Source organism: Grampus griseus (assembly GCF_964374135.1).
Source record: "Grampus griseus genome assembly, chromosome: 1".
NCBI lineage: Eukaryota > Metazoa > Chordata > Mammalia > Artiodactyla > Delphinidae > Grampus > Grampus griseus.
This window is the reverse complement of record NC_139017.1, coordinates 182,789,443-182,814,327: the sequence shown is the minus strand read 5'-3', so window position 1 is coordinate 182,814,327 and position 24,885 is coordinate 182,789,443. Positions and strand designations below refer to the sequence as shown.

Here is a 24,885-nt window from a genome sequence, read left to right as displayed (position 1 = left end):
ATTTTCAATTATTCCTTGTCATACAAAAGTACACAAGCTTTCCAAATGCTGGCCTGTGGATGGAGCTAGAGAGTTGCCTGTGACCCAGGACCTCACTTCTCTTACCCATTTCTTCTTTACCCAGCAAAGCCAGCCCGGAGTTCTATTGGTTGTATGGTTTGTAGCTGATCTGTAGAGACCTTGATGATGGCCAATGAGGGACATCTTTGGTTTTTCTCTTGATTTGGGGAAACGAAACAAACAACAAACCCCAGACAGAATTATCTTAGAATTTTTTTGTTCCTATTTTTCTTCAGGCTTAAGATTAAGACTGTTTCAATCTAGTGGAGAAACTCCGTATAATACTGGGAACTCAACAAATTCCATCAGGGAAAGAACGCAGGGGCAACTTGGATATTGGCCCAAGAAGCAAACTCTGCTAACTTTGGACACTGGGTTCTAGAGCAACGCTGGCCTCTGTCCATCCTTGTCTCTCTCTGCCCCAGGCGGTCCAGCCTGCACCTGGGTCCCTGAAGCAGGCACGTGGCCTCTGGGGGTTCCCAAGGAGAAACCTCACCAGGCAGAGACCAGAGCCAGGACCCCTGGGCCTTGAGGAGCTCTCCTTCCGCGACGGCGCCCTCTGTGGGGCCTCGGGGGCTCTGCCGTCCCATACTTCTGGGGTTGCAGAGCTCTGTCCCCTCCCTTGGGAGCCACTTTACCTACAACCACGGACCGCTGAGTTTTGTTGTGACGCCGAAGAGGAGGCTCGGGAGAGCCCTTCATTCTACTGACGGTTGCGGGAGATTGGCCGGGGCCGCGCTTCCGCTCTTCCATCATCTCCGTAGCACTGACTGTATGCGCTAGCACCGAGACCCACTAAGCACCGGGCCGGCTTGCCCCGCGCCGGACACGCCCGGCCCGTAGGGCGGTTCGCCCTGCGCTGGACACGGCCAGCCCGTGCTCCGCTGTCCGAGGGGGCCGCTCAGCCCGCGGCGCCGGCGCCTGCTCTCGGGCCCGGTCCCCAGACCCCCGACCCCGCGCCCGCCTCGGGCGGGGTCCTCCCCCGCCTATCGGCCGCCTCCCACACTCTTCCTCTCGTAGGCCTCTCCCTCCGTCGGGACGCCGCGCATCAAGTGGCCTCGGCTCCAGCACTGGCCTCTCTGCGGCCCCGGGGGCCGGAACTCTGTGGGCGCCCATAGCAACGGGGCCAGTGTCGTTGCCACGCGGAAATGACGAACCCAAGGGCGCGCACGCGCCCAGACCCTCAATTTCGTTCCTGACCAACCCCGGTCACCTGGCACCTCGCCCCGCCCCCTGACGGCCTACCCGCCCCCCCCACCGAGCCAGCTCCTGCAATCGCTGCAGCGATGCCGTGACGTCACGGTCCTCGCAGCCAATCCGAGGGCCGCGCGGGGGGGGACATGGACCTCACGCGCATCCGTCGCCCTGGAGGAAGGGCCGCCGCCGCGCCTGCGCAGTCTCTGCCGCCGGCTCGCGGCGCGTGGACCGTGCTCTGCGTCGCGCGCGTCCGAACGGCTACAGGTTCCGGCGGCGGCGCGTGGAGCTCGCGAGCCATGTCGTGGCTCTTCGGCATCAAGGGCCCCAAGGGCGAAGGCGCGGGGCCGCCGCTTCCGCTGCCGCCCGTGCAGCCCGGGGCCGAGGGCGGCGGGGACCGCGGCGCGGGGGACCGGACTGGGCCCAAGGACAAATGGAGCAACTTCGACCCGACGGGCCTGGAGCGCGCGGCCAAGGCGGCACGCGAGCTGGAGCACTCGCGTGAGTGCGGGGGTTGGGCGCGGGGAGGGCGGCCGGGCGGCGGGCTCGGGGGCACGGTGGCCCTTAGTGGTCTGAGGGATCGAGCGGCGAGTGGCCGTCGGGGGGAAACCGGTCTCCAGCGGTAAGCCAGCCGGAGCCACCCTGCGTGCAGGGAGGTTCGGGATCCCCTGATCCTCTGGCATCTTCCCAGTTGCCACGCGTCCTTCAAGTGGGGAAACCGGTGCCGAGGGGACTCAGAGGGTACAGGCAGCAGCTGGCAGGGCTGCACCCTGGTCTTCAGTTACCGCCTCTTGCCGTCTCCACGTGGAACGGCCAAGGGTGGCCTGGTAGGGGATCTGTCCGTGGTGGTTGCTTGGCAGTTTTCCGCTTAAGAAGGGAAACGTGTTTGAGGGGCGTTGGTCTTAAGGGAAATAAAGCAGATTTGCATTTATCATTGGAAAAAGGTAGCGTTCAGGTAGGCGAGGTCTATAAAGCAACAGATCAAGCAGCCCTGGGCCAGTTGATGACCTTCCTGACCCAGGCCCTCAAGACAGCAGCGGTGAGTGTACCTTCGCTTAGCCCATGGGATTTTTCATAACCTTCTTTTTTCTTGTGGCTTTAACAGTTTGTGTCCAAATCAAGATTAAGGGTCTGGAATATAGCACATGCTGAGTAGGTAATAGCTGGAAGAATACAGTAGCTCTTAAACTTTTAAGCAGAGGTGCTCTATTCTCAAAGAAGACTTTATGGAGCAGTCTTGTTGTGAGCAGAGGTGAGCACAGTCTTCCTGTCTGAGGAGGGGGTGGCCTGGCACTTTGTGGCTCAGTCCCCGCCTTCCCGCTGGGGCCACGAGAACATCCTGGGCAAAGGTCTCCAGCCTTTCTGGTTCTCAGATCCTGGGAGGGACATTCAAAACAGAACAGCCTGTTTCCTTAGGCCTAGCTGGAACACGTCCCTCTTCAGAGTGGGTGTTAAGTATATTAGATGTATTAGGTTTGCAAGATAATTTCAGTTATCACTTGATGACTGAAGAGAGGCTTGCAGAGGAGCTTGAGAGACAACGGTTGGGCTTCAAGAAACCTCAGCTGATGACAGACTTCTGACACGAGACCTAATACTTTAGGTTTGCTGGGGGGGCTGGCCCATTCACCGTGCCCAGAATTTCAAAGTTTGCCTCCTTTTGAAATGTGAAGGCCGACTCTTGGCCTCTGAAACCCACACAGTTGTACGTACAGGCTGGTGGGAATAGCCTTGGTGTGTCTGCGGGTAGCAGCGACTTCCTGTCTGCTCCTGCCTGTGAATTGCTCCCAGGTCTCCTGCACTGGCTGCCCCAGAGCTCTTGCCCCAGGACATTCTCCACCTGGGTCCCCAGAGCCTTGGCCTCTGCTCCCCCATTTCCCCAGCAAGCAGCATCTCCTGCAGAGTCCCTAGCTACCACCACCTAGAGGCATGGTCCACCCCACTGGCGTCCACATCCAGTGATACTGTCTCAAGTGTGGACTCTACTTCATTTCTGTTCCTGCCATCCTTCCTGGCTTTTCTGCTGGCCGATGGGGGAGGTTTCACCCTGGGCTGCCGCCCCTTCTGTCCCCATACCCTCCTTCCCAGGGTGCCTGAGCCCCTTCTGTCCTTAGCCCCTCTGCAGGCCTGTTGTCTGGAGATGCTCCCAGTTCACAGCCAGAGTGCCTGCCCTGGTTGGCCTATACCCGCTCTTGTTCACCTCACTGCTCTCTCCACGCAAACCAGAGACGTCCCCAGCTGCTTCTTACAGCCTGACCACTGTCTGTGTCTTTCGGGGCCCAGCCTGATGCTACCCAGTTCCCCAGGTTTCCCAGGCCCTCCTTGGACGCCAGAGCAGCACATTGGCCTTGAGCTGTGTGCTCCACGCACGTACAGGGTGCCTGCCTGTGGTGGGTGCAGTTAATGTGGCGGCTCGCACATCTCGGTGTAGGACGTCTTCGAGGTGACAGTCATCGTCGTCAGCACTGAGGTCGTAGCTTGTGATGGGGGGCTCGCGGGTTCCTGTGCTGAGCGATTTCCGTGCTTTCTCCACCTCACTCCACGGGTCGGGGGAGGGAGCGCCCTGCTCCATTGGCAGGCAAGGTGCTCGGAGCAGTCAGCCTACCTGTCAAAGGTCACGGCGCGAGTAAGCAGGCCAGCTGCAGGTCCTCCCCATACTCTGAAGCCAAACCACGAGCCCCAGCCTACCTCAGCCCTAGAGCTTCCACCACGTGCCAAACACGTGCTTGGAGCCAGCGAGCCCCAGGGGTTACGCTGTAGTCAGTGATGCAGGTGCTGCAGCTTGGGGTCCTGGGGTCTGCTGCTTACCTTGAAGGCCTCAAAAAATAAGACAGATTGTGGTGGGGGGGGAGAAGGGTGGACGTGTGGGCAGCAACCTGGGAGCGTGGTAGCATCAGGGAGGTGGGCTCATGGGGTCCCAACCTTCCCTCCGTGCTTTTATGTGTTAGAAAGTTTTTGTAGTGAAGCGTGGCGCACAGGAGAACTCTGTCATCGCGGATCTATTAGAGAGGCCCGACGTGCAGGCGTTTTCAGCAAGGAGAGCACCGGATACCCACATATTTCCACATGTGAATTCCGCTGATGAAGAGAATACACCTGGAAGTTGTCAATCACACACATACGTGTTTCTAACATGTGGCCTGTGAAGAGCTGTCAGCCTATGTGCATCGGCTTCTTTCTGGGTTTTGGGGTTTTTTTTTTAACATTTATTTATTTGGCTGCACCAGGTCTTAGTTGCGGCATGCGAACTCGTAGTTGTGACATGTACGATCTAGTTCCCTGACCAGGGACCTAGACCCCTGCACTGGGAGCACAGAGTCTTAGCCACTGGACCACCAGGGAAGTCCTTTCCTTCTGGTTTAATCCTTGTTTGCCCCTTACGTTCTTACCTGCCTGTGCTTGCCTGTCTGTGAATCAGTAACAGGTATCAGAGGCCCAGGAAAAATGTTCGCACTGGAAAAATAAAGGACGTTCTAGCCACAGGCTTGCTTTTTGTTTAATGGGGAAACGACCACCATGTTGACCCTCCTGCTGTCAACAGGCGGGCAGGGGACAGCCTCTCTGATGGAACCCTTTGGTCTGGGGGCAGACCGCGCACACACGCTTTCCGCTGGGGATGGAGCATACACAGGTGGCCCTTGGAGGGAGGGGTGGCTGAGCAGGTCCGACCAGGGTGGCCACGCGTGCGCTCAGGTCGAGGTGGGCTGTGGTGTCCCTGAGCAGCCCCTGGCACTTGTGAACACTCGCCCGGTGTCCTGATGCCCACACACCTGCCCCCGCTGCAGGACACGCCAAGGAGGCGCTGAGTCTGGCACAGATGCAGGAGCAGACGCTTCAGCTGGAACATCAGGCCAAGCTCAAGGTGAGTGTGGGTGTGGTGCTGGCAGAGGTGGGCTGCAGCCCCGAGGCTGAGGGGCCCCCGGACAGACAGAACATGGGCGGTGGGTGCAGCTCCTCCCTCTAGGATTTGAGGGAAGCGGGGATCAAAGACAGGTGTGTGGCCTGAGTTTTGTACAGAACTATCTGGAAGGGCAGATGTGGGTGAGGAGTCTGGTCTCCCCGAGGGGGGACTCCTGCCGTCACTCTGAGCACGTAGTGAGCGAGCGTAGGAAAGGCACAGGCTCTACCCTCCACCACGGGCTGTTGTAAAGCGAATCAGAAAGCAGGCACGTGGCATAAGCGCAGCGGAAACGGTGTAGGGGGCTGGGGGAGTGACAGGCGCCCCAGGAGACCGTCTGGCTGCTTTGGGGCCTGGCCCTGTCCGTTTTCCTGGCTTCTCTCTGCTTGTGGGTCTGGGTCCTCCTGGGCCTAGGTGAGGCTACAGCTGAGCACCCACAGGCCTGTGGGGTGCAGACCAGGCTGCATCCCTGCCCAGGCGCTGCACAGGCTGTCCGGCTCTTTGGAGCCCACGCAGGGGAGGGGCGTCGGGGCGGGAGGCCTGGCCAGGCCCTGGGCTCAGGGCGGCTGGTGTGTCGCGCAGGAGTATGAGGCCGCCGTGGAGCAGCTGAAGGGCGAGCAGGTCCGGGTGCAGGCTGAGGAGCGGAGGAAGACCCTGAGTGAGGAGACGCGGCAGCACCAGGCCGTAAGGCGGCGGGGGTGGGGCATGCGGGGCGCTCCTCGGGCCCCACGCCCGCCGAGTCCCACCCTGGACCATGGCTTCTGTGCCCGGGCCGTGTGCACACCACCCTTTCCCTCCCTAGAGGGCCCAGTACCAGGATAAGCTGTCCCGGCAGCGCTATGAGGACCAGCTGAAGCAGCAGGTGAACTCTGCCCAGCCGCCTGTCTTCCCTGAGGGCGTGGGCATCCCTTGGGGCGGGTGGGGGCCAGAGCCTGGGGTCTGCCCGGCAGTAACCACTACCTTGGAGGGGTGGGGATCTGCCCGCACCGCCCCAAGGGTCTCCCGGGTGGGACCCTGACTGATGGGTCTGTGGGGGGCATTCAAACGGGTCTGTGGGGGGGCATTCAAACGGGTCTGTGGGGGGGCATTCAAACGTCGAGCCTGTTGTGGGCGTTTTAGTTTTTAAATTAAACAGTCCAGCAAAAAGCCTGTTTTGTGAGGACAGCTATGGGTCAGGGCTGCTCTGAGGCCGAGCTAGGCTGGGGGCCGCGGCTCCTGCCTCGGGCCGTGCAGCCTGCAGGCCTCAAGGCGACCATCCCCTGGGGTCGGAGCCCCTGGGGCGATGGGGACATCTCTGAGGCCAGAGCAGCTAACCTGTTGGTGTGATGTTGACCGTTTCCTAAACTCGAAGCCCTTCCCTCTCCCTTGTGGCTCCTTTTCAGCAACTTCTCAACGAGGAGAACTTACGGAAGCAGGAGGAGTCCGTGCAGAAGCAGGAGGCCCTGCGGCGAGGTAGGGCCCTGGCCTGGGAGCTCACGGGCCAAGGGCCACGGGCCTTGCTTCAGGCCCTGTGCTTCCCAAGCAGCGTGAAGCAGCGGGCGCAGAGACCCTTGGGAGAGGGGGGTGGGGGGGTACCCGGGGGGTACCCTGCGCTTGCGCTTCATCCTGGGTCGGGGGGCCTCGGGCTGAGCGCTGCTCCCCGCTCTCCCTGGGCAGCCACCGTGGAGCGGGAGATGGAGCTTCGGCACAAGAACGAGATGCTGCGGGTGGAGGCCGAGGCGCGTGCCCGGGCCAAGGCTGAGCGCGACAATGCTGACATCACCCGCGAGCAGATCCGCCTGAAGGCTGCTGAGCAGCGCCAGACCATCCTGGAGTCCATCAGGTGAGGCCGTGCCCAGCGGGCATCCTCTCGCCCCTTCCCCTGAGCAGGCACCCCACTACTCCCCTGGCCGGTCCTTCTGCGGTGACCTTTGGGGCTGACCTTGGAGCCTGGGCTAGGCGCACAGGCACAGCCCGATTCCTTCCCAGTCATGCCACTGCTTCCCCTGCAGGACGGCTGGCACCGTGTTTGGTGAAGGATTCCAGGCCTTTGTGACAGACTGGGACAAAGTGACAGCCACGGTAAACAACGCTGCCGTTTTCCTTGCGGTCTGTGTCACGTGTCGGGGTCTCTGCTGGCTGTGAGAGGCGCCTGGCGCTCTGAGCGTTCACAGACCTACGGCTGAGGCAGTCGCTGCCCCCGCGCCCCCCACTGCCACTGGAAAGCCACAAGTGACGCAGCCTTTGTGTTTGGGGCGCTCGGAACAGCTCAGTGTTGGCCCTGGTGGGGCTGGGAGGAGGGTGTGGGAGGGGTGCCAGGCGTCCGTTTTATCTCCACACCAGTGCCTGCCCTTTGGAAAGGTACTGGTGGGGCCCGGCTGAGACTCAGGGAGCTGGTGGGGGAGCCCCTCTTTTCTGCCGGGGATGGGGTGGGCGCCACCTGCCTCCCCTGCCCTGTTCCAGGTGGCTGGGCTGACGCTGCTGGCCGTCGGCATCTATTCCGCCAAGAACGCCACGTCGGCCATAGGGCGCTACGTGGAGACGCGGCTGGGGAAGCCGTCCCTGGTGCGGGAGACCTCTCGAATCACGGTGCTGGAGCTGCTGAGGCACCCTGTGCAGGTGACCGCGGGCCTCCTGGGTCCGTGTGGCCTTACGGCCGAGTCGCACACGTGACCCCTTTTCCCCTTTTTACCCAATACTGCCCTGTTCCCCTGCTCACAGATTTGCATTTGGCTCTCTTTCCTGACGCTATTCCTCTGGCCCTGTGGCGTCAGCACTGGTGGCACCCTCACGCCAGTCTGCTCCGTCCCTCTGTGGGTCTGTGGGCATGACCGTCCCCCTGGGTGGACTGGAGCTTGTATACAAACTTCTGGGGCTCCAGCAAGCCATCTACCCGTAAGATAAGTCGCTGGAAGCAGCCCTGTGTCGGCTGCCTTCCTCGAGGGGAGCCAGGCTTCCTGCCTGGCCTGGGTGCTGTGCACCCACGGGCAGTGCTGTGGGCTGTCGCTAGAGGTCAGTGTCGCCGACAGTCTCCCCTGCCAGCCTTCTCCAGGACAGCTGGTAACGCGTGTTCTGGGGTGGCTGCACCATGGGCGCCGCCGTTGACCCTGATACCCCCCCGCGCCCCGCAGGTCAGCAGGCGGCTCCTCAGTAAGCCTCAGGACGCATTGGAGGGCGTCGTCCTCAGCGTAAGTGGGGCTGCCTGTCCCTGGGACCTTCCTGCCCGGGCGGGGCTGCTCGGCCTTCCTGGAGTCCGGTTTACTGGCTGAGCCCCAGCCAGGGAGAGGCGGCCTCTCGCACTGACCCAGGCACTCAGGAGGGATGGACTCAGCGGCAGAGCGTCCCCAAACCTCGTGTCCCCTGGCAGCCCAGCCTGGAGGCTCGTGTGCGGGACATCGCCATTGCCACGAGGAACACCAGGAAGAACAGGAGTGTGTACCGGAACATCCTGATGTATGGGCCACCTGGGACGGGCAAGACACTGTTTGCCAAGGTGAGGGCACAGTAGCTGGGGGTTGTAGAGTCTCACCTACCAGGGAGAGGTGCCGTGGGCACATGGGAGGCGGCCCCTGCCCAGCTCTTCCAGGAAGGGCGTCTCCCCACACGCGGTCTGGTCCCCAGCGACCGGGGCGGTGGGCTGGAGGGCAGACGGAGCAGGCGTTAAAGTGCCTTTCCCACCCAGAAACTCGCGCTGCACTCAGGCATGGACTACGCCATCATGACGGGTGGGGATGTGGCCCCCATGGGGCGGGACGGCGTGACCGCCATGCACAAGGTCTTTGACTGGGCCAACACCAGCCGGCGAGGGTGAGCTGGGTGCCTCCTGGGTGGCCCTGGGGCTCCTGCTGGGAAGGGGGGTTGGTGACTTTCCCCACAGCCTGTCCCCAAGGTCCGGGAGCCTCTTGGTCCCAGAGACTTTGTTTTATTTTATTTTTGGCTGCGTTAGGTCTTCGTTGTTGCGCGTGGGCTTTCTCTAGTTGCGGCGAGTGGGGGCTACTCTTCGTTGTGGTGTGCAGGCTTCTCATTGTGGTGGCTTCTCTTGTTGCGGAGCACGGGCTCTAGGCGCGTGGGCTTCAGTAGTTGTGGCATGCAGGCTCAGTAGTTGCGGTGCACGGCCTCAGTAGTTGTGGCTCGTGGGCTGTAGGGTGCAGGCTCAGTAGTTGTTGCTCACGGGCTCAGTAGTTGTGGCTCACGGTCTCTAGAGCGCAGGCTCGGTAGTTGTGGTGCACGGGCTTAGTTGCTCCTCGGCATGTGGGATCTTCCCAGACCAGGGCTTGAACCTGTGTCCCCTGCATTGGCTGGCAGATTCTTTTCTTTCCTTTTTTCCTTTTTCTTTAAATCTTACTTATTTATGTATTTATTTTTGGTTGCATTGGGTTTGGGTTAGGGTTAGGGTTAGGGTTGCTGCGTGCGGGCTTACTCTAGTTGCAGTGAGCGGGGGCTACTCTTCATTGCGGTGTGCGGGCTTCTCATTGTGGTGGCTTCTCTTGTTGCGGAGCACGGGCTCTAGGTGCGTGGGCTTCAGTAGTTGTGGCACGTGGGCTCAGTAGTTGTGGCTCATGGGCTCTAGAGCACAGGCTCAGTAGTTGTGGCACACGGGCTTAGTTGCTCCGCGGCATGTGGGATCTTCCCGGACCAGGTCCTGAACCCGTGTCCCCTGCATCGGCAGGCGGATTCTTAACCACTGCGCCACCAGAGAGGCCCAGTCCTGGAGACTTTAAACCGTTTAAGACAAGGGGTCACCAGCCTATTTTTAGTTACTTTCTCGTGACACTGGTACTTCACATGCCCCCGTCTGCGGCCAAGGTCTGGGTACCGGTGGGGACAGTGCAAAGTTTGGGGTTCCCGCGGGGCCGTGCCCTGCCTGCCTCACGTGGCCCTGCCCTTGCAGCCTCCTGCTCTTCGTGGACGAAGCAGATGCCTTTCTCAGGAAGCGAGCGACTGTGAGTTTCTGGAGGCCGCCCTCTGGCCTGGGGAGCGGGCAGGGCGGGCGGGGCGCTGGCGGGGTGGGCGGCCTGGGCCGCCGTGTCTGCACTTCCTGGGAAGGGCACCGGGAACCTGCTCCTCAGCTGAGCTTTCTTCATCCATTTTATTTGAAAAGTGGAAGTTCAGCGTCTTTGGAGTCAAGCTTCAGCCTTCGAACTTAGATTCATTCTGTCGTGGGCGAGCGGGGGCTCCGCCTTTCTGCGGAGCCTTTCCTTAGCGCCCCCGTGGCTGCTTATAGAACTCCGGCGTGCGGACCTGACGCCGGACTTTTGTCTCTGCAGGAGAAGATCAGCGAGGACCTCAGGGCCACCCTGAACGCGTTCCTGCACCGGACAGGCCAGCACAGCAGCAAGTGAGGAGAGCCCGTGTGCGGGGCCCGTGGCACTGACTCAGCTCACGTGGCTGCTGTGGGGCGGCCGCCCGAGCAGGCTCACGCCTGACCCACGTGGCCGGACGCAGTGGGACGGCCCGTTGGGCGCCGTGGGGCGTCTGTGGAGCTGCGGAAACAATGTGCTGGGGTCTCTGAGGCAGAGCCGAGGGGCACAGGCTCGTCCACAGGCCACTGCCCTTGGCTCAGGCCCTGGGCATTTCCAGCTGCCCATGAGATGCATTGTCAGGGGCTCACCCCACAGCCAGGGGCCCCAGGTCGCAGGTTGCCCTAGGATTGGGCTGGCCCTTCTGGGCCCCCTAATCCTGCTCCTCCAGGTGGGTGAGGTCCCTCCAGCCCCCTGCCTGCTGGTGGCATCTAGCCCTGCCGGTCAGCCAACGTGGCTACCACGCCAGACTCACTAGCCTTGCCCGCTGCAGCTGCTGCCGGTGGAGACCCTACCCCCACTGAGACCCCCAGGGGCGTGTCGAGTTCCTGCTGAGTTGGCACGTCTGCTTAGCTGAGCCCCAGGCTTCAAGACCCCAGCACTTGGTGTGGGAGGGGCAGGGATCTGTCTCAGACCTGGGTCCCCGTCCCTCCTGCACACAGGGAGGCTTCCATGGCTGGGCCACCAGTTGGGGAGAGGCATGAGCTGGGGCAAGACAGGGAGGGATGGGAGGCAGAGGGCAGCGCCGGTGCGGCAGGGTCTCGCGTGTGAGGACGCCGCACGGCGGGTTCTGCTGGCCCCGAGCCCTGAGCTCCCGCCGTGTGCCGGCTGCAGGTTCATGCTGGTCCTGGCCACCAACCAGCCCGAGCAGCTGGACTGGGCCATCAACGACCGCATCGGCGAGATGGTCGGCTTCGAGCTGCCGCGGCGAGAGGCGCGGGAGCGCCTGGTGAGGCTGTATTTTGACAAGTATGTTCTTAAACCAGCCACAGAAGGAAAGCAGTAAGTGTCCCCGCCACCACGGCCGCTCCCCGCCCGTGCCCCTGCCCCTGGGTTTCACGTGTGGGGTCATGATCGCCCATCACTGGAGGCCCTGCTGCCCCGTCCCGCCTTTGAAACGCTCAGATCCAGGCCACAGTCAGGCCCTGGCAGTGGCGGGCTGTGCCGGCCCACTTCTGGCCTCGCTGAGCCTCCCTCTGGGGCCCCTCCCCAGCACACGGCGGGGCCCACCAGGCCGGGGGTGCCCTCCCTGCTCGTCCAGGCCCTCTCTCACTGTTGTCGGGAGCGTTCCAGATAAGCCAGCGCTGGTCTATTTGTAACCCTCTCCGGGGACCAGATCTCAGCCCCACCGACCTGGTTCCCGCCTGGCGCTGCTGAGCCGTCTTCTGTTCTGCGGCGGGCTTTGCCTGCCCCTGCCACCCGTCTGACAGCTGCCCCCAAGCTCTCTTATCTGGGTCTCTTTTTCCTTTTGCCCCTGGCTGGCCCCAGTCCCCCACCTCCCCACCCTGCTCCAGCTCCCGATGGCGCATCCTAGCCCAGCTGCAGCCTGGACACTGCGTGCAGCCTGAGGTTCTGAGCACTTTTTCACAGGAGTCTGAGCGGGCTCTCTTGGGCCTTCAGCCAGGCCTGACTGGGCCTGGCATCCGCCTGCGGGGGCGGGATTAGGAGCTCCGCTGCTGTCTGAGTGCTGGGCGGGGTCCCTGCCCCCAGGCAGGCGGTGGAGCTGGGAACAGGCCCCCGGAGCTCCTCCGTTCTCCCACATCCTGAACGGCCCCACGGCCGCCCCTAAGCCCAGCATGTGCCCCACCCAGGCCCCGTCTTGGGCTCCACGAGGAAGGGACATTTGCCCAGCAGGGTAGGAAGGTGGAACAGCCAGACCTGGCCCCAGCAGTGGACGTTGGGCAGGGGGTAGCTCATTAAAGTGAGGGGGTCGGACATGTCCCGCCTGGGGTTTCCCAGCACAGGCTCCTGCTGTCCGTCTGTGTGGGAGCCTGGGTCCCTCACGGGCCTCTGCTCTGGCCCGGGTCCTGTGGGCGCCCAGGCATCACTTGGGAATTCTTTACCAGGCGCTTGAAGCTGGCCCAGTTTGACTACGGGAAGAAGTGCTCAGAGATCGCACAGCTGACAGAGGGCATGTCGGGCCGGGAGATCTCCCAGCTTGCTGTGGCGTGGCAGGTGAGCTGGGGATGCGCCCCGCAGGCCAGAGCCCGACCGAGCCAGGGACCCTCAGAGTTGTCGAAAGGTGACTGGGCTGGCACCTGCACCTCCCCCCCACCAGGGTGTTTCTGAGTGATTTTCTGCACAGACGTGACATGATGCCCTCCCTTCCCGCCACCACCCTCTGCCCCCCGCAGCAGGGAGGATGGGCCAGGGCCGTCCGTGGCTTCGCGCGTTATGGTCCTTCCCAGTGTCATTCTGGCCCAGGTCAGGCGTGGCCCTCTCAAATCAGCAGCGTGTCCGGTGGTCATCAAGCTCAGGGTCTTAGGAACCTGGGCTTTGTCCCAGGCTGGGGCCCAGGACAGTTGGCACAGCAAACTGCAGACGGGTGGAGGGTCCGGGGGACACTGCCTGGGCCAGGGATGGAGCATGCCCGAGGGCGCAGAATGTGAGGAGCCAGGAGGCGACTGACCTCATAAGGAGTCGGGCGTTGCCTTCCCAGCCCCTAGAGGCAGACTGCTGCTTTCGGGACTGTCTGCGGGGGCGTGAAGGCCTCAGGCGTTCTGGCTTTTTGGATGGGTTTGCTGAGTCCTGAGGGCCTGAGGACAGCTGGACCACGGGAGGTGATTCCATCTTCACCTTGTGGCTCAGGGCACACAGGCCAGAGTGGCCCTTGTCATTCCCAATAGCCAGGCTTTCATCTGAAACATCCCAGCAGTGGTTCCACGGGTGCCCAGGGCAGGGAAGCCCACTGACTCCCGGGAGCCTTGGGTGCAGCCATTCAGAACAAGTTTCCCCATGGTCCTTGCCAGGTGGAGGGTGCTGAGTGGCTCATGTGTGTGGCCACGTGACAACCTGGCCACTGTTAACTTAGCACGAATGCTACGTAGACATCTGCTTGGATTTGAACATCCTTGCCCAGATACACAGGGGGGCTGTATTAGTCAGAATGAACTAGGTCATGCTGCTGTAACGGACAGCCCCAGATTGCAAACTCTGTCCTCATGTGAGTCACAGGGTGCCCTGCTCCAGGCTGGCCTCACTCAGGAACCAGGCCTCACGAGGTTGGCTGTTTCCACGACCAACAGAGTGGCGAACAGGGTGTCTTAGCCTGGGTGGCCGTGACAAAATGCCACAGCCAGGCGCTTGAACAGACATTCATCTCATGGTTCTGGAGGCTGGAGGTCCCAAATCAGGATGCCAGTGAGGGGGGTTCCAATGCAGGTCCGCTTCCTGGCTGCCTTCCAGCCACTTTCTTGCTGTGTGCTTGTGCAGAGCCCTTGAGAGTATCTTCGTACAAGGACGCCAGTCCTGTAGGATCAGGGCCCCACCCTTAGGACCTCGCCCAACCTGAATCGCTTCCTTAGAAGCCCCATCTCCATGTGCAGCCACACTGGGGGTCAGGGCTTCAGCGTGAACTGGGGGGCGACAAAGGCTCAGTCCCAGTGGCGCCCAGTCCCAGTGGTGGGGAGCGCCCTGGCGCACCTCCCCTCCCCCGCCCTGCCCTGCCCTCCCTGCTCGTTGGGGAACCAGGGGACAGGCCTGTGTGTGCCTGCGTGTGGGGAGCTGAGGATAGTGGCCCCCGCACGCGCATGTGAGGGTGAGCGTTTGCGTGTGGAGGCCCAGAGCCCGTGGCTGCGCTCCCTGTGTGTCCAGCCCCTGGGCAGCCAGGCCCTGGGCACGTCTGCTAGTCCCCACCCCCACCCCCTGTGAGAGAGGGCCAGAATGCCTTGGGGGTCCCACCGTCTGGGACAGGACATGTCAGTGTGTCCCCTTGGAGTTTCTCCCCTGTGGCCCCAGGTGCACGGGGCTGGGCCACTGTGGTGGCTCCTGCCCACCCTCCTCCCTCCAGGCTGAGCAGCCGGGGACCTGTGCACCTGCTCCCCGAAGCCCACCTGCTGGTGTCGCATGGACCCCGCTGCAGCTGCCACCCCCGTGCGATGGTTTTGTCAGTGCAGGTCCGTGCTTCTCACCCTGCAGCTACCTATCATGGGGACCTACTGTTTTTTTTTTTAAACATAAAACTCATTATTTTAACTTTTTTTTTTTTTTTTTGCGGTACGCGGGCCTCTCACTGTTGTGGCCTCTCCCGTTGCGGAGCACAGGCTCCGGACGCGCAGGCTCAGCGGCCATGGCGCACTGGCCCTGCCGCTCCGCGGCATGTGGGATCTTCCCGGACCGGGGCACGATCCCGTGTCCCCTGCATCGGCAGGCAGACTCTCAACCACTGCGCCACCAGGGAAGCCCTGGTTTCTGTTTTTTGGTAGTGGCCATCCTGATGGGTGTGAGGTGGTGTCTCGCTGTGCTGTTGACTTGCGCTCCCTGATGATCAGTGATGCTGAGCATCTTGTCGTGAGCCTGTTGGCCATGCGTGTGACTTCCTCTGAGAAAGGTCTGTTCGAGTCCTTTGACCTTTTTTTAACTGGGTTGTTTGAGGTTTTCTTGTTGAATTGTAGGGGTTCTTTATGTATTCTGGATATTAACTTTGTCTCAGATAGTAGTTTGCAAACATTTTCCTCTTTTCTGCGGGTTGCCTTTTTTACTCTGTTGATAGTGTCCTTTGAAGCACAAAAGTTTTTAATTTTGATGAAGTCCAATATTTTTTTTTTTTTCTTTTGTCAGCTGCTTTTACTGTCATAGCCAGCAAGTCATTGCTAAATACAATGTCTGGAAGCTTCTCCCATCTGTTTTTATCTATGAGGTTTATAGTTTGAGGTCTTAGGGTTAGATCTCTGATCCATTTAGAGTTGATTTTTGTATATAGGGTACAACTTTGTTCTTCTGTATATGAATATCCAGTTTTCCCAGCGCCACTTGTTGAAAAGACTGTCGTTTCCATTCAGTGATCTCAGCATCCTTGTTGGAGGTCACTTGACCATATGTGAGGGTTTATTTCTGGGCTCTTTGTTCTATTCCACTGGCCTGTGTCTGTCTTAGTGCCAGTACCACACTGTCTTGATCACTGTAGCTTTGTAGTAGATTTTAAAACCGGGATATGGGAGACTTCCAACATATTCTTATTGAAGATTGTTCTGGCTGCTTGGGGCCCCGTGAGATTGCATATGAATTTTGGGGTGGATTTTTTGTGTGTTAATTTCTGCAAAAAACATCATTGAAATTTTGATAGGGATTGCATTGAATCTGTAAATTGCGTTGGGTAGTACTGACCTCATAACAACGTTGTCTTCCAATGCATGAACGCAGATATTTTTCTGTGTTTTCATGTCCTTAATTCTAGCAAAATCCAGTGTACAAGGCTTTCACCTTCTTAGGTAAGGTAATTCCTAAGTATTTTATTCTTTTCGATGGTGGTGTAAATAGAATTGTTTCCTTAATTACTTTGCCAATTACTCCGTGTCCCTGTGTAGAGACGCAGGTGACCTTGTGCATTACTTCCGTGTCTAACAACTTTGCTGAATTTATTGCTTCGGATTTACCATGTATGATAAGATCACGTCACCTGCAGACAGTTAATTTTACTTCTTCCTTTCCAGTCTGGATGCCTTTTCTTTTTTCTGCCTGATTGATCTGTCTACAATCTCTAGTGCTCTGTTGACTAGAAGTGGTGAAAACGGGCATCCTTGCCTTGATCCTGATCTCAGAGGAAAAGCTTTCAGTCTCTCACCACTGAGACGACGTTTGCTGATGTTTTCTTATCTGGCTTTTATCAGGATGAGGAAATTTCCTCGTATTCCTAGTTTATTGTTTGTTTGGCTGTGCTGCACGGCTTGCGGGATCTTAGTTCCCTGACCAGGGATCGTGCCTGGGCCCTCGGCAGTGAAAGTGTGGAGTCCTAACCCCTGGCCTGCCAGGGAATTCCCCCTCATTTATTGTTTTCATCAAGAAAGGGTGTTGATTTTTGCCAAATGTTTTCCTGTATTAATTGAGACAATCAAGTGCTTTTTGTCCTTCATTCTCTTAATTACTTACCTAGGTTGATTTTTCCCTAGGTGAACCATCCTTGCACTCCAGGGAAAAAAAGCCCACGTGGTTGCGGTGTATAATCCTTTCAATACGCTACCGAGTTTGGTTGTTAGTATTTCATTGAGCGTTTTGCATCAGTTTTCACAGAGGGTCTGGTTCTGTGTGGTGTTTTGTCTGGTTTTGGTATCAGGGTGATGCTGACCTCAGAGTGAGTAGGAAGTGTTTCTTCCTCTCCAGTGCTTGGAAGAGTTTGAGAAGGATGGGTGTTAGCTCTCCTTTAAGCTTTTTTTCAGTGAATTTTTTTTGTTTTTGAATAATTCCAGGTTCACAGAAAAGTCGCAAGGCTAGCACAGCTCCCTCCACACTGGCCGTCTCACCACATCCCTCAATTCCACCTCAGACGTGATCTCTCCCAGAACCCACCCAAATGCCCATGACATTCAGTCCTCCTGTCTCGGGCTTCTCTGGGCTGTGACAGTTCTCAGGCGTCCCTTGTTTCTGACGATTCCGGCAGTTTTGAGGAGTCCTGTAGGACGTCCCTCGTTGGGTCTGTCTGATGGCTTTCTCATGAGTGGAATGGGATTGTGGGTTTTTGGAGGAAACCAGAGGTGAGGGCCCCTTCTGGTCACATCGTATCAGGGGGCACCAGACATCCACACGACATCACAGGGATGTTGGCCTGGATCCCCTGGTGTCCGTGGTGCCCAGCTGGCTTCTCCGTGGTAAAGTCGCTGCACACCCTCTACCTGCCCCTCCCCATCAGGGACCCCCTCTGGCTGCCACCCCACCTCAGCTGCTTTGCAGAACTCGGGCTCCTTGCAGGAGGCCTCAGGGACGGCCCTTCCCTCTGCAGCTTCAGCCAGGCGCTGAGAACAGCCGTGTGGGGAGCAAAGTGACTGGTCATCTCGGATGGTGGGAACTTGCTCCCTGTGTCCTGCGTGGGCTGAGGCTCCTAGGGACCTAGAGAGAAACAGCTGGACTGGCTTGGGCTCCCTGCTCAGTGGACACTTGAGTGCACATGTCAGAGCCACAGCTGGGTGACAGGAAGCAGCTGGGGCCCGGGGTCACCCAGGAGGCACGCAGCCTGGCCAGAGGAGACCTGCCTTGGCAGCTGAAGTGCTGTGGCCCACGCTGGGGCCCGGTGAGCCGAACTGTGGTCACCCCGCCCACGTGCACGGCCCGGGAACCTGGGCATCGCGGGTGCAGAGCGCCGCCGGCAGCCCGGACCACGACAGCCTGCGGTTCTGGGAGGACCGTCTGCAGACAGTGGGGCCCCGAGCGCTCTGCGTGGAGGGCAGTTTGGCCCCGGGGGCTCTGCCTCTCCTGGTGTCTGCGTGGCCTGTGGTGGTTCTGTTGGCTGCTCGTTGGCCCCGAGCCCTGCTGTCCACGGGGCAGGGCCCTCCGGTCTGCGGTTGAGGGCTGGGTTGCCCCCTGACAGTGGGCCTCTGGGTTTCTTTTCTTCGAAAGCCACTGAGAAAGCCAGTGGAGCAGCCAGCACTGGCACCAGCCGGGGGCGCGGGCAGGGCCCCGGGTTTTGCAGGGATGGCAGCTGCTCTGGGCTGCAGGGTCGCCTGCGAGCACGTGTGTGCTGCCGCATGTCGGCGTGCGCCTCATGCTGAGCGGCCAGGCCCCTCCTGCAGCTGAGCGCAGGCCCGGGAGAGCAGCCCACGCTTTGCCCCACCTGCCCCTGCCCCAGAGGAGTTGGGTTCTGGGCGGCGAGTGCAGCAAGGATGGGGCTGGCCAGGCTGCCTTGTCCCTGGGTCAGGCCTGGCCTACACGGGTGAGTGGTGACTGGTGGGCCCTGAGGAGCCTCAGGCTGAGGCCCTTCCCCCACGCGGGCAGCCCCTGTGCTGCCCTGCCTCAGTGCTCTCTTCCCCTGCCAGGCCATGGCGTATGCCTCTGAGGATGGGGTCCTCACCGAGGCCATGATGGACGCCCGGGTCCAGGATGCCATCCAGCAGCACAAGCAGAAGATGCAGTGGCTGAAGGCAGAGGGGAGCCGGCCCCTGCTCCCAAGTTCACAGGCCGAGTGAGCCGGGCCTGGACACCTGCAGCACGCTGACCAGGTGCCCCAGCTCCCAGCGGACGTGGTGACACCACACAGCCGCCCCCCTCCCGGCGTGTGTAACCTTCCTCTGGTCAGGCCCAGGGCGGCAGGGCAGCATTAAAGGCCTCTGCTCAGGACCAGCTGTGCGGTGCAGCCTTGAGGTGGGGTTGGTTCCCCTGACCCCGCAGCCGCCCCCAGGACACTCCTGGGAGACATGTCCCTCCAAGCCCGGCCCAGACGGGGAGCAGGCACTGTCCGCCATGCCCGGGGCAGCGGCCAAGCTGGCAGCACAGCGTCCCAGGCAGATGCTGGCTGCTGCAGCAGTGACCAGCAGTAGGGGGCCCGGCCAAGGACCTGACCTTGCCCAGTCCCTCCCAGGGCCAGACCCGAGCCCATGATGAGCAGAGCTGACCTCTGTGCAGCCCAGCTGTCCTCGGGAGGGCAGTGCCCTTGAGGTCTGTGAACCCATAAAGCCGGGTGCCAAGAACCAGCCCAGCGACCCGCGATGGCCAAGGATGTGTGGAGCGGGGGGACTGCCAGCCCACAGAAGGCGAAGTTCTCCCGGATTGGAATTGGGGGTCTTTTTATCCAGAATCTAATAAAAACTGACAGATACGTCTCAGTGTCTGTCTCATGGCTGATGTGCGGATCCCTGGGGCAGAGGCAAAAAGAAGAGGCAGAGGCTGGAGCTTTCTAGAGAATTTACTGACCAGCAGGGGTGGGAGTCACAGTGAGGCGCCCGACCCGGGCTGCCGCCGCGGGGCTCAGAAGCCTTATTGCTGGGCCCGGGCCTCCCCCGGACCCCTGCCCGCGCCCCCACTGCGGGCCGCGGGCGCACACGCCTCATGCACGTGCCCCCGTGTGCAGACGTGGGCGCACCCGGCTCCCGGCCGTGCTCGCCTCCGGCAGAACTGGCTCCGGCTCCGGAAACCAGACGGACGGACGGAGAGACAGACGCGGGCGCACAGGAAGCCGCCGGTTTCCAGCGGCGGACGTGGTCCTGGGCTGGGCGGGCGGTCCCACCCGCGCCCCCGGTGCCGCTGTCCCCGCGCCCCCGCCCCGGCCCCACCCCGACCCCCTTTATAAAAAGAAGAGGAGACAGCACCTTCCGCCGGACGCGCCCGACGGCCGCGGGCGCCCTGGCCCGGGCCGGCCGTCCAGTCCCGTGAGCGTGGGCGCGGTGGCCGGCGGCCCCGCGAGTCCTGCGCGCGGCTCAGAGGTGCCGCGGGCTCGGGTGACCGTTGTGGTAGAGTTTCTGCTTCACATGCACCATGTTCCCGGCCGCCTCCTCGAACGGCCTGTGTGGCCGCCGGCCCAGCTCCCGCAGGCTGCACAGCTTGGGCAGCCAGGTCCACGAGCCGTCTGCGGGGCGGGGGGCGCGGTCAGGGCGTGGGCTGGTGGGCGGGGCCGGGAGTGGGCATGGCGTGGGCGTGGGAGAGGGCGTGGCCCCGGCGCGGACGAGGCTGTCTCCGGGTCCCCGCGCCGCGCACTCACCGTAGCGCCGGCCCGCCCTCCAGGCGCGCACGGCGCAGTGCAGGACGCCGTCCATCCACACCAGGAACCAGCTGATGCAGAAGCCGAGCAGCAGCCCCAGCATGAGGTCGATCTCCTGCTTGGTGACGTTGTCTGTCACGAAGTAGTTCTCGGAGGCGTCCACCACAGACTGGTCCCCGTCGTACGGGATCACGTAGTGGACGTGGTGCCTGGGGGCGGCAGGGCGGGCTGGCACCTGTCCCGCGGGGCGGGCAAGCTGCACCCGTTTGCCTGCAGGGGTCTTTGAAGCAGACCTTGTGGGGTGCTGAGGTCGGGAGGGGCCAGCGCACTCGCCCAGGACCCGGGTCACCAGGTGGGAGGCTGCCCGCAGGATGGGAGTGTGCGAGGTCATAAGTCAGCGTGAAGTCCAGTGGCTGGCCTCCACGCATCACCCTCGTCCCTCTGCCCAGCCCGGGGCTCAGAGGCAACCCTGACACGGTGACAGGAGCACAGCGCAGGTGGAGAAGGCGTACCGGGGCGAGGGCCCAGGCGGGGTGCCCCCGCCCAGTGACAGGGTCACAGCCCGCCCGTGGGCCTGTGCCCAGAGGCCCCCACTGGCTCCTGGGGCACTGCCCCTCTGGCCTCTCCCTCCCACCCTGCAGTCACTCCGCCCTTTCCTCAGCTTCCCCTCCAAGGAAAGCCGTGTGGGATGAGCCCTGCCTTGGGCCTCTGGTCTTCCTTTTGCCCCTCTGTCCCTTGCAGGAACCTCCCCTGTCCCAGTTCTCTGTGCTTGAGGCCCGGGGGCACCCCCTTAACCGTGCCCCACACAGATCCCAGGTCCTGGGACAGACCCTGGACCATGGTCTGTCCCCTGCATCCCAGCACCCACTGAGGCCTGGGCCGTTCCCCTCAGCCTCCCCTCCCTTGACAATCCAGGCGGAGGCCACACTGAACCCTCCTCACAAGGCTCCCTCTAGCCTCAGGCCTGCCTGGATCCTCTCTTCCTCCAGGAAGCCCTTTGGGCCCCACGATCCCGGGTTGGGTGGCCCTGCCCAGAGACCAGTACCCAGGGCAACAGACTCTGGGCTCCACGCCCCCCCACCACCGACAGGAGGGCCGGGGAGAAGAAGCTGCAGGACCTGGGTGCCCGAGGCGTGTGGGGTCCGTGCACCCTGAGCCCCCAGTCACCCTGGGGCCCCTCCTTCCCCGAAGTGCAGGAGCCACCTTGGGGTGCGCCTGCCTGGCTCCCCTCCTACCGAGCCCCTCAGCTGGCTTCTCCAACTCTCCACCCCCAGCACGTCCCCGCGGCACCCCACGTCTGCTCTGAGCTCCAGCTGCCTGCATGGCGTCTCCACGTGGGATCTACAGACACCTCAAATTTGCACCTAAAAATAGCTCCTCCCTCCCCAACCTGCTTCTCCCCATCTTCCCTCGGTTACATGTCGACACCTCTGCCTGGTCTCCAGCTGAGATGGGTCCCCGTCCCCCCCTCGCAACTGAACATGAGCCACCCTCCCCGGCCCCCCAGGGACCTCCTCACAAACGGAAACCCCCCAGGACATCCCTGACCCCAGGCCCCTGTTGCCCGTCCATCACCGACATCCCTGTGCCAGTGGGGGCCACACAGTGCTTTCCACCCCGTGGAGACAGCAGCGGGCAGGCCCCATGTTACCCCCCTCCCGCTCCCCTGGGGACTCCTGGAGCCCATCCGGCTCAGCTTGTCCAGAGTAGGTGGGGCCTCAGCCACCACGGCCCCTTGAGCAGGGACCACCACACCTGGGTTAGTTGGAGAGGACTGCCTGACACATGGTGGCGGCCGTAGCCCATGTGGCCACAGCTCGCCAATGGCCCTCATCAGTCATCAATAGGGTGGAGAACCCTTGCTGAGCGCCGGAATGCGTAGCGGCAGAGGACGCCCTTCGTCACCCAGGCCAGGCCCCCAGCAGCTGGTAACACTGAGCGTCGCCGCCATCTCCTGCCCTCCTGCCTTCCCGACCCCGACAGGGAGGGTCTTCCTCGGGACCACGACTTCCTACCCCTGGACAGGGCAGGAAACTTGAAGATGGAGTCACCGAGGAAGCCAGAAACGCCCCTGCAAGTAGGACAAGGCCAGGGCCCCGACTGCCCCGGGGGTGGGGGGTGGGGGGGACCTCCAGGGGGTCAAAGGTCATGACCTGTGCCCCCATCGCTGTCCTAGCACCTGCCGCTCTTCCCCTGCTCCTTGCCCTCCTCCTTCCTCCAAGTCAGGCAGGCCCCGGGGTGGGGGGGGGCAGGTGGGGGCTCAGGTCACCCACGTGCACACGTATTTCCGTGATGTGTACATACATGTGTCCTGCCTGGGCCACGCATGTTGCATGTGTCTACCTGAGGTCGGACGCATGTTGTGTATACACGCCGGCCACATGCACAGGACATGGCGTGTATACCATGGACTCGGCCCATGAGCTCCACATGTGTGCATGTGCACGCTCGCCCGGGCACGAGCGCGGTGCGTGCCACATGGAGATGCACATGCACTGGGCTTTGCGCACAGCCATCCTCTCTGTGGGCACTGTGGCATATGCACGGGTGTGCACCCACAGACACAGCCTGCTGGCACGCACGTTTCACAGCATTTACACACGTGTCCTCTGTATAAAATTCTCCGCATCGGCATGTAGAAGGCACACGAGTGTGCGTGCGCCTTCTCTGCAAACGGGGTGTACACACAAGTAGAGTCCGTTGTGGCAACATGTGTACATGGTTCGTACACAGAGGCCTGATATGCCAGACTGCACCCTGCAGACATTCACTGTGCCCACAGGGTGCACGTGGGTGCTGTATATTGTGTTACACACATGTACTGCGCATACACATGCATGTTGTCAATATACAAGAATACTTTGTACACGGAATTTACACATCCTTATGCAGCGATGTGTACAAAGCACACATACATGGACACATACACACACGGAAACACTCTACGCCTACAGCAGGCGTGGCTCTCGTGTTGTCTGTGTCTAAGCTGTGCACTCAGGCCTCGCTGTGGCTTGCACTCCATGGGCACTTGTTTTACACAATCCACGTGTACTCTGGACACTACATATGACCCATACACATCCCCGGAGCAAATACACTCTGAAAACACACCCTGTCTGCCCAAAAGGGCCTCAGTGTGAGGTCTTAGGCACACATGTGCAGGTCACACTGCAACAGCCCTGCACGGAAAATGGGCCTCACTAATGTTTAGGGAGCTGAACCCTGGGCCGGTGGCGGGCACACCTCCGGTCTCCGGGAGGGTCTCAGGACCCCCGCTCACACCCCCAGGCTGGGTCGGCCCAGGGAGCGTGGAGCTGACCTCCTGCCGCTCCTTGGCCTTGGGCCGTGCGCACCAGGCAGGAACACGCGGATCTCCGCGAGGGTGTGGCCACCCAGCCAGCACTCCGGATGATTCCTGGCCAACACTCGTGAGGGCCGTTTACACGCCCATCTCCATCTGCCCTGCTGCCCATGTTCTGCTTCGACACCCGGTCTGCACACACAGGCATGTAGCATGCTTAGTGAGGCATGAAACTGTCCTCTCACACACCCCTCGCCCAGTACGTGTGCACACGTCCCTGGAGCAGCAGCACAGGGCAGGGTCAAGAGCACGAGTTCCCTGCCGGCCGCATGGCCCTGGGCAAGTCTGTCTGCTCAGCCTCTGTCCGCTCTCTCGGGGGCCCCAGCGTGCGTGGGGCTGAGGGGCTGCTGCGTGTGCGCACATGTATATGCACAGACGGTACACACATGCGCGTCTCATGAGAAGATGTTTATTTCGTACATGGACATACAAACATGCATGGCCAGGAAGACTCCATCACTACATGTGCACAGAATGGGGGGGGGTCACAAAGTGGGTGTAGGGACCTGGGCTCTCCCCTCTCTCTGTGTGACCTTGAGCAGACTCCACCCCCGGCCTCAGTTCCTCCCGTGGACAGCGAGGGGGTTGGGCCAGATGCCCCTCAAGGTAGGCCCTGCCCACCTTGACCTTCTGCTCTTCCCCCTAGCTGGCTCCCAGGAAATTTCATGGACACAGCTCAGGGCCCAGGGAGGAGGATGGTGTCCTCTGTGGGCATAGCCGTGCGCAGGATCCCTCCCGGGACACCAGGCTGGGCTGCTGCTCTCCTGGTCTCCACGCCCCGGGCCAGGAGGCCCTGGACCCGTTCTGCCCGTCACCCGCGGGCCCTTTCTCTAAAGGCAATTTGGGAGGGGGTCCTACTGCCTCGGGCATGCTCCCCACTCCCGGAACACCTCTGTGCCACGGAAGCTGGCCGGTCCTTCCCCCACCCGGCCTGGCGCCAGCCTCAGCAGCCCCCACCGGCCTGGCCCAGCTGGGCCTTGCAGCCCGGCCTGCATGGCGCTCGCTGGAGCCCCAGTGGGCCCCACCTCCACCCCACATGTGTGATCACGCGTGTGCCCCTCTGGGCGCAGACTCACCGGCCACAGTTGCAGTGGCAGACGCGGTCCTCGCCCCGCAGGTGCGGGAGGATGTAGTTGTGGAATCGGTCCAGCAGCGCGTTCATGTCCATCAAGCACGCGATGGCCTGGAAGAGCCCATGACCGGTCAGCGCCGAGGAGCGAGAGGCTGGGCCGGCGCCCCCCGGCGGGGGCCGACGCGCTGGGGATGGGGGAGCGCAGGCCGCCCGGGCCGGTAAACAAGCCGCGGGAGGGGGAGGCGGCGCGCGGGCGCGGAGGCGGGAGCGGGTGCGGGGAGCGGGCGCGCGGGAAGCCCCTCCGCTCACCATCACGATCGACGCCCCCAGAATCATGAAGATCATGGTGTTGGCGCTCATGGACATCGGGCGGGGCCGGGCCGGGCCGGAGCGCCGCCC

General features: G+C 61.6%; 2 protein-coding genes across 2 annotated transcripts; one reads left to right on the top strand and one right to left on the bottom strand.

Annotated features, from left to right (window-relative positions):
• Nucleotides 1-1,518: 1,518 nt before the first annotated feature.
• On the top strand, nucleotides 1,519-19,168 carry LOC309828889 (ATPase family AAA domain-containing protein 3). The gene is made up of 16 exons (XM_082664519.1): nucleotides 1,519-1,755; nucleotides 5,040-5,116; nucleotides 5,735-5,836; nucleotides 5,955-6,014; nucleotides 6,535-6,604; nucleotides 6,809-6,974; nucleotides 7,144-7,213; nucleotides 7,595-7,750; nucleotides 8,263-8,319; nucleotides 8,499-8,624; nucleotides 8,814-8,938; nucleotides 10,023-10,074; nucleotides 10,399-10,469; nucleotides 11,266-11,433; nucleotides 12,498-12,606; nucleotides 18,396-19,168. Exons 1-16 carry the CDS (start codon nucleotides 1,554-1,556, stop codon nucleotides 18,543-18,545), a joined length of 1,761 nt encoding a protein of 586 aa, XP_082520645.1. The 5' UTR covers nucleotides 1,519-1,553; the 3' UTR covers nucleotides 18,546-19,168.
• A 604-nt stretch (nucleotides 19,169-19,772) lies between these two features.
• TMEM240 (transmembrane protein 240) lies at nucleotides 19,773-24,885 on the bottom strand (the record flags this gene model as incomplete). Its single annotated transcript, XM_082674361.1, has 4 exons — nucleotides 24,796-24,885; nucleotides 24,491-24,597; nucleotides 20,054-20,262; nucleotides 19,773-19,921 (listed from the first exon to the last, which is right to left on the bottom strand). Exons 1-4 carry the CDS (start codon nucleotides 24,850-24,852, stop codon nucleotides 19,773-19,775), a joined length of 522 nt encoding a protein of 173 aa, XP_082530487.1. The 5' UTR covers nucleotides 24,853-24,885.

What these genes read in the sequence shown, in the direction of transcription:
- LOC309828889 (XM_082664519.1), top strand. Translation starts at nt 1,554, where the DNA reads ATGTCGTGGCTCTTCGGCATCAAGGGCCCCAAGGGCGAAGGCGCGGGG. An exon ending in TGCTGAGGCACCCTGTGCAG is followed by an intron (nt 7,751 to 8,262) that starts GTGACCGCGGGC and finishes CGCGCCCCGCAG; the next exon opens with GTCAGCAGGCGGCTCCTCAG. An exon ending in TTCTCAGGAAGCGAGCGACT is followed by an intron (nt 10,075 to 10,398) that starts GTGAGTTTCTGG and finishes TTGTCTCTGCAG; the next exon opens with GAGAAGATCAGCGAGGACCT.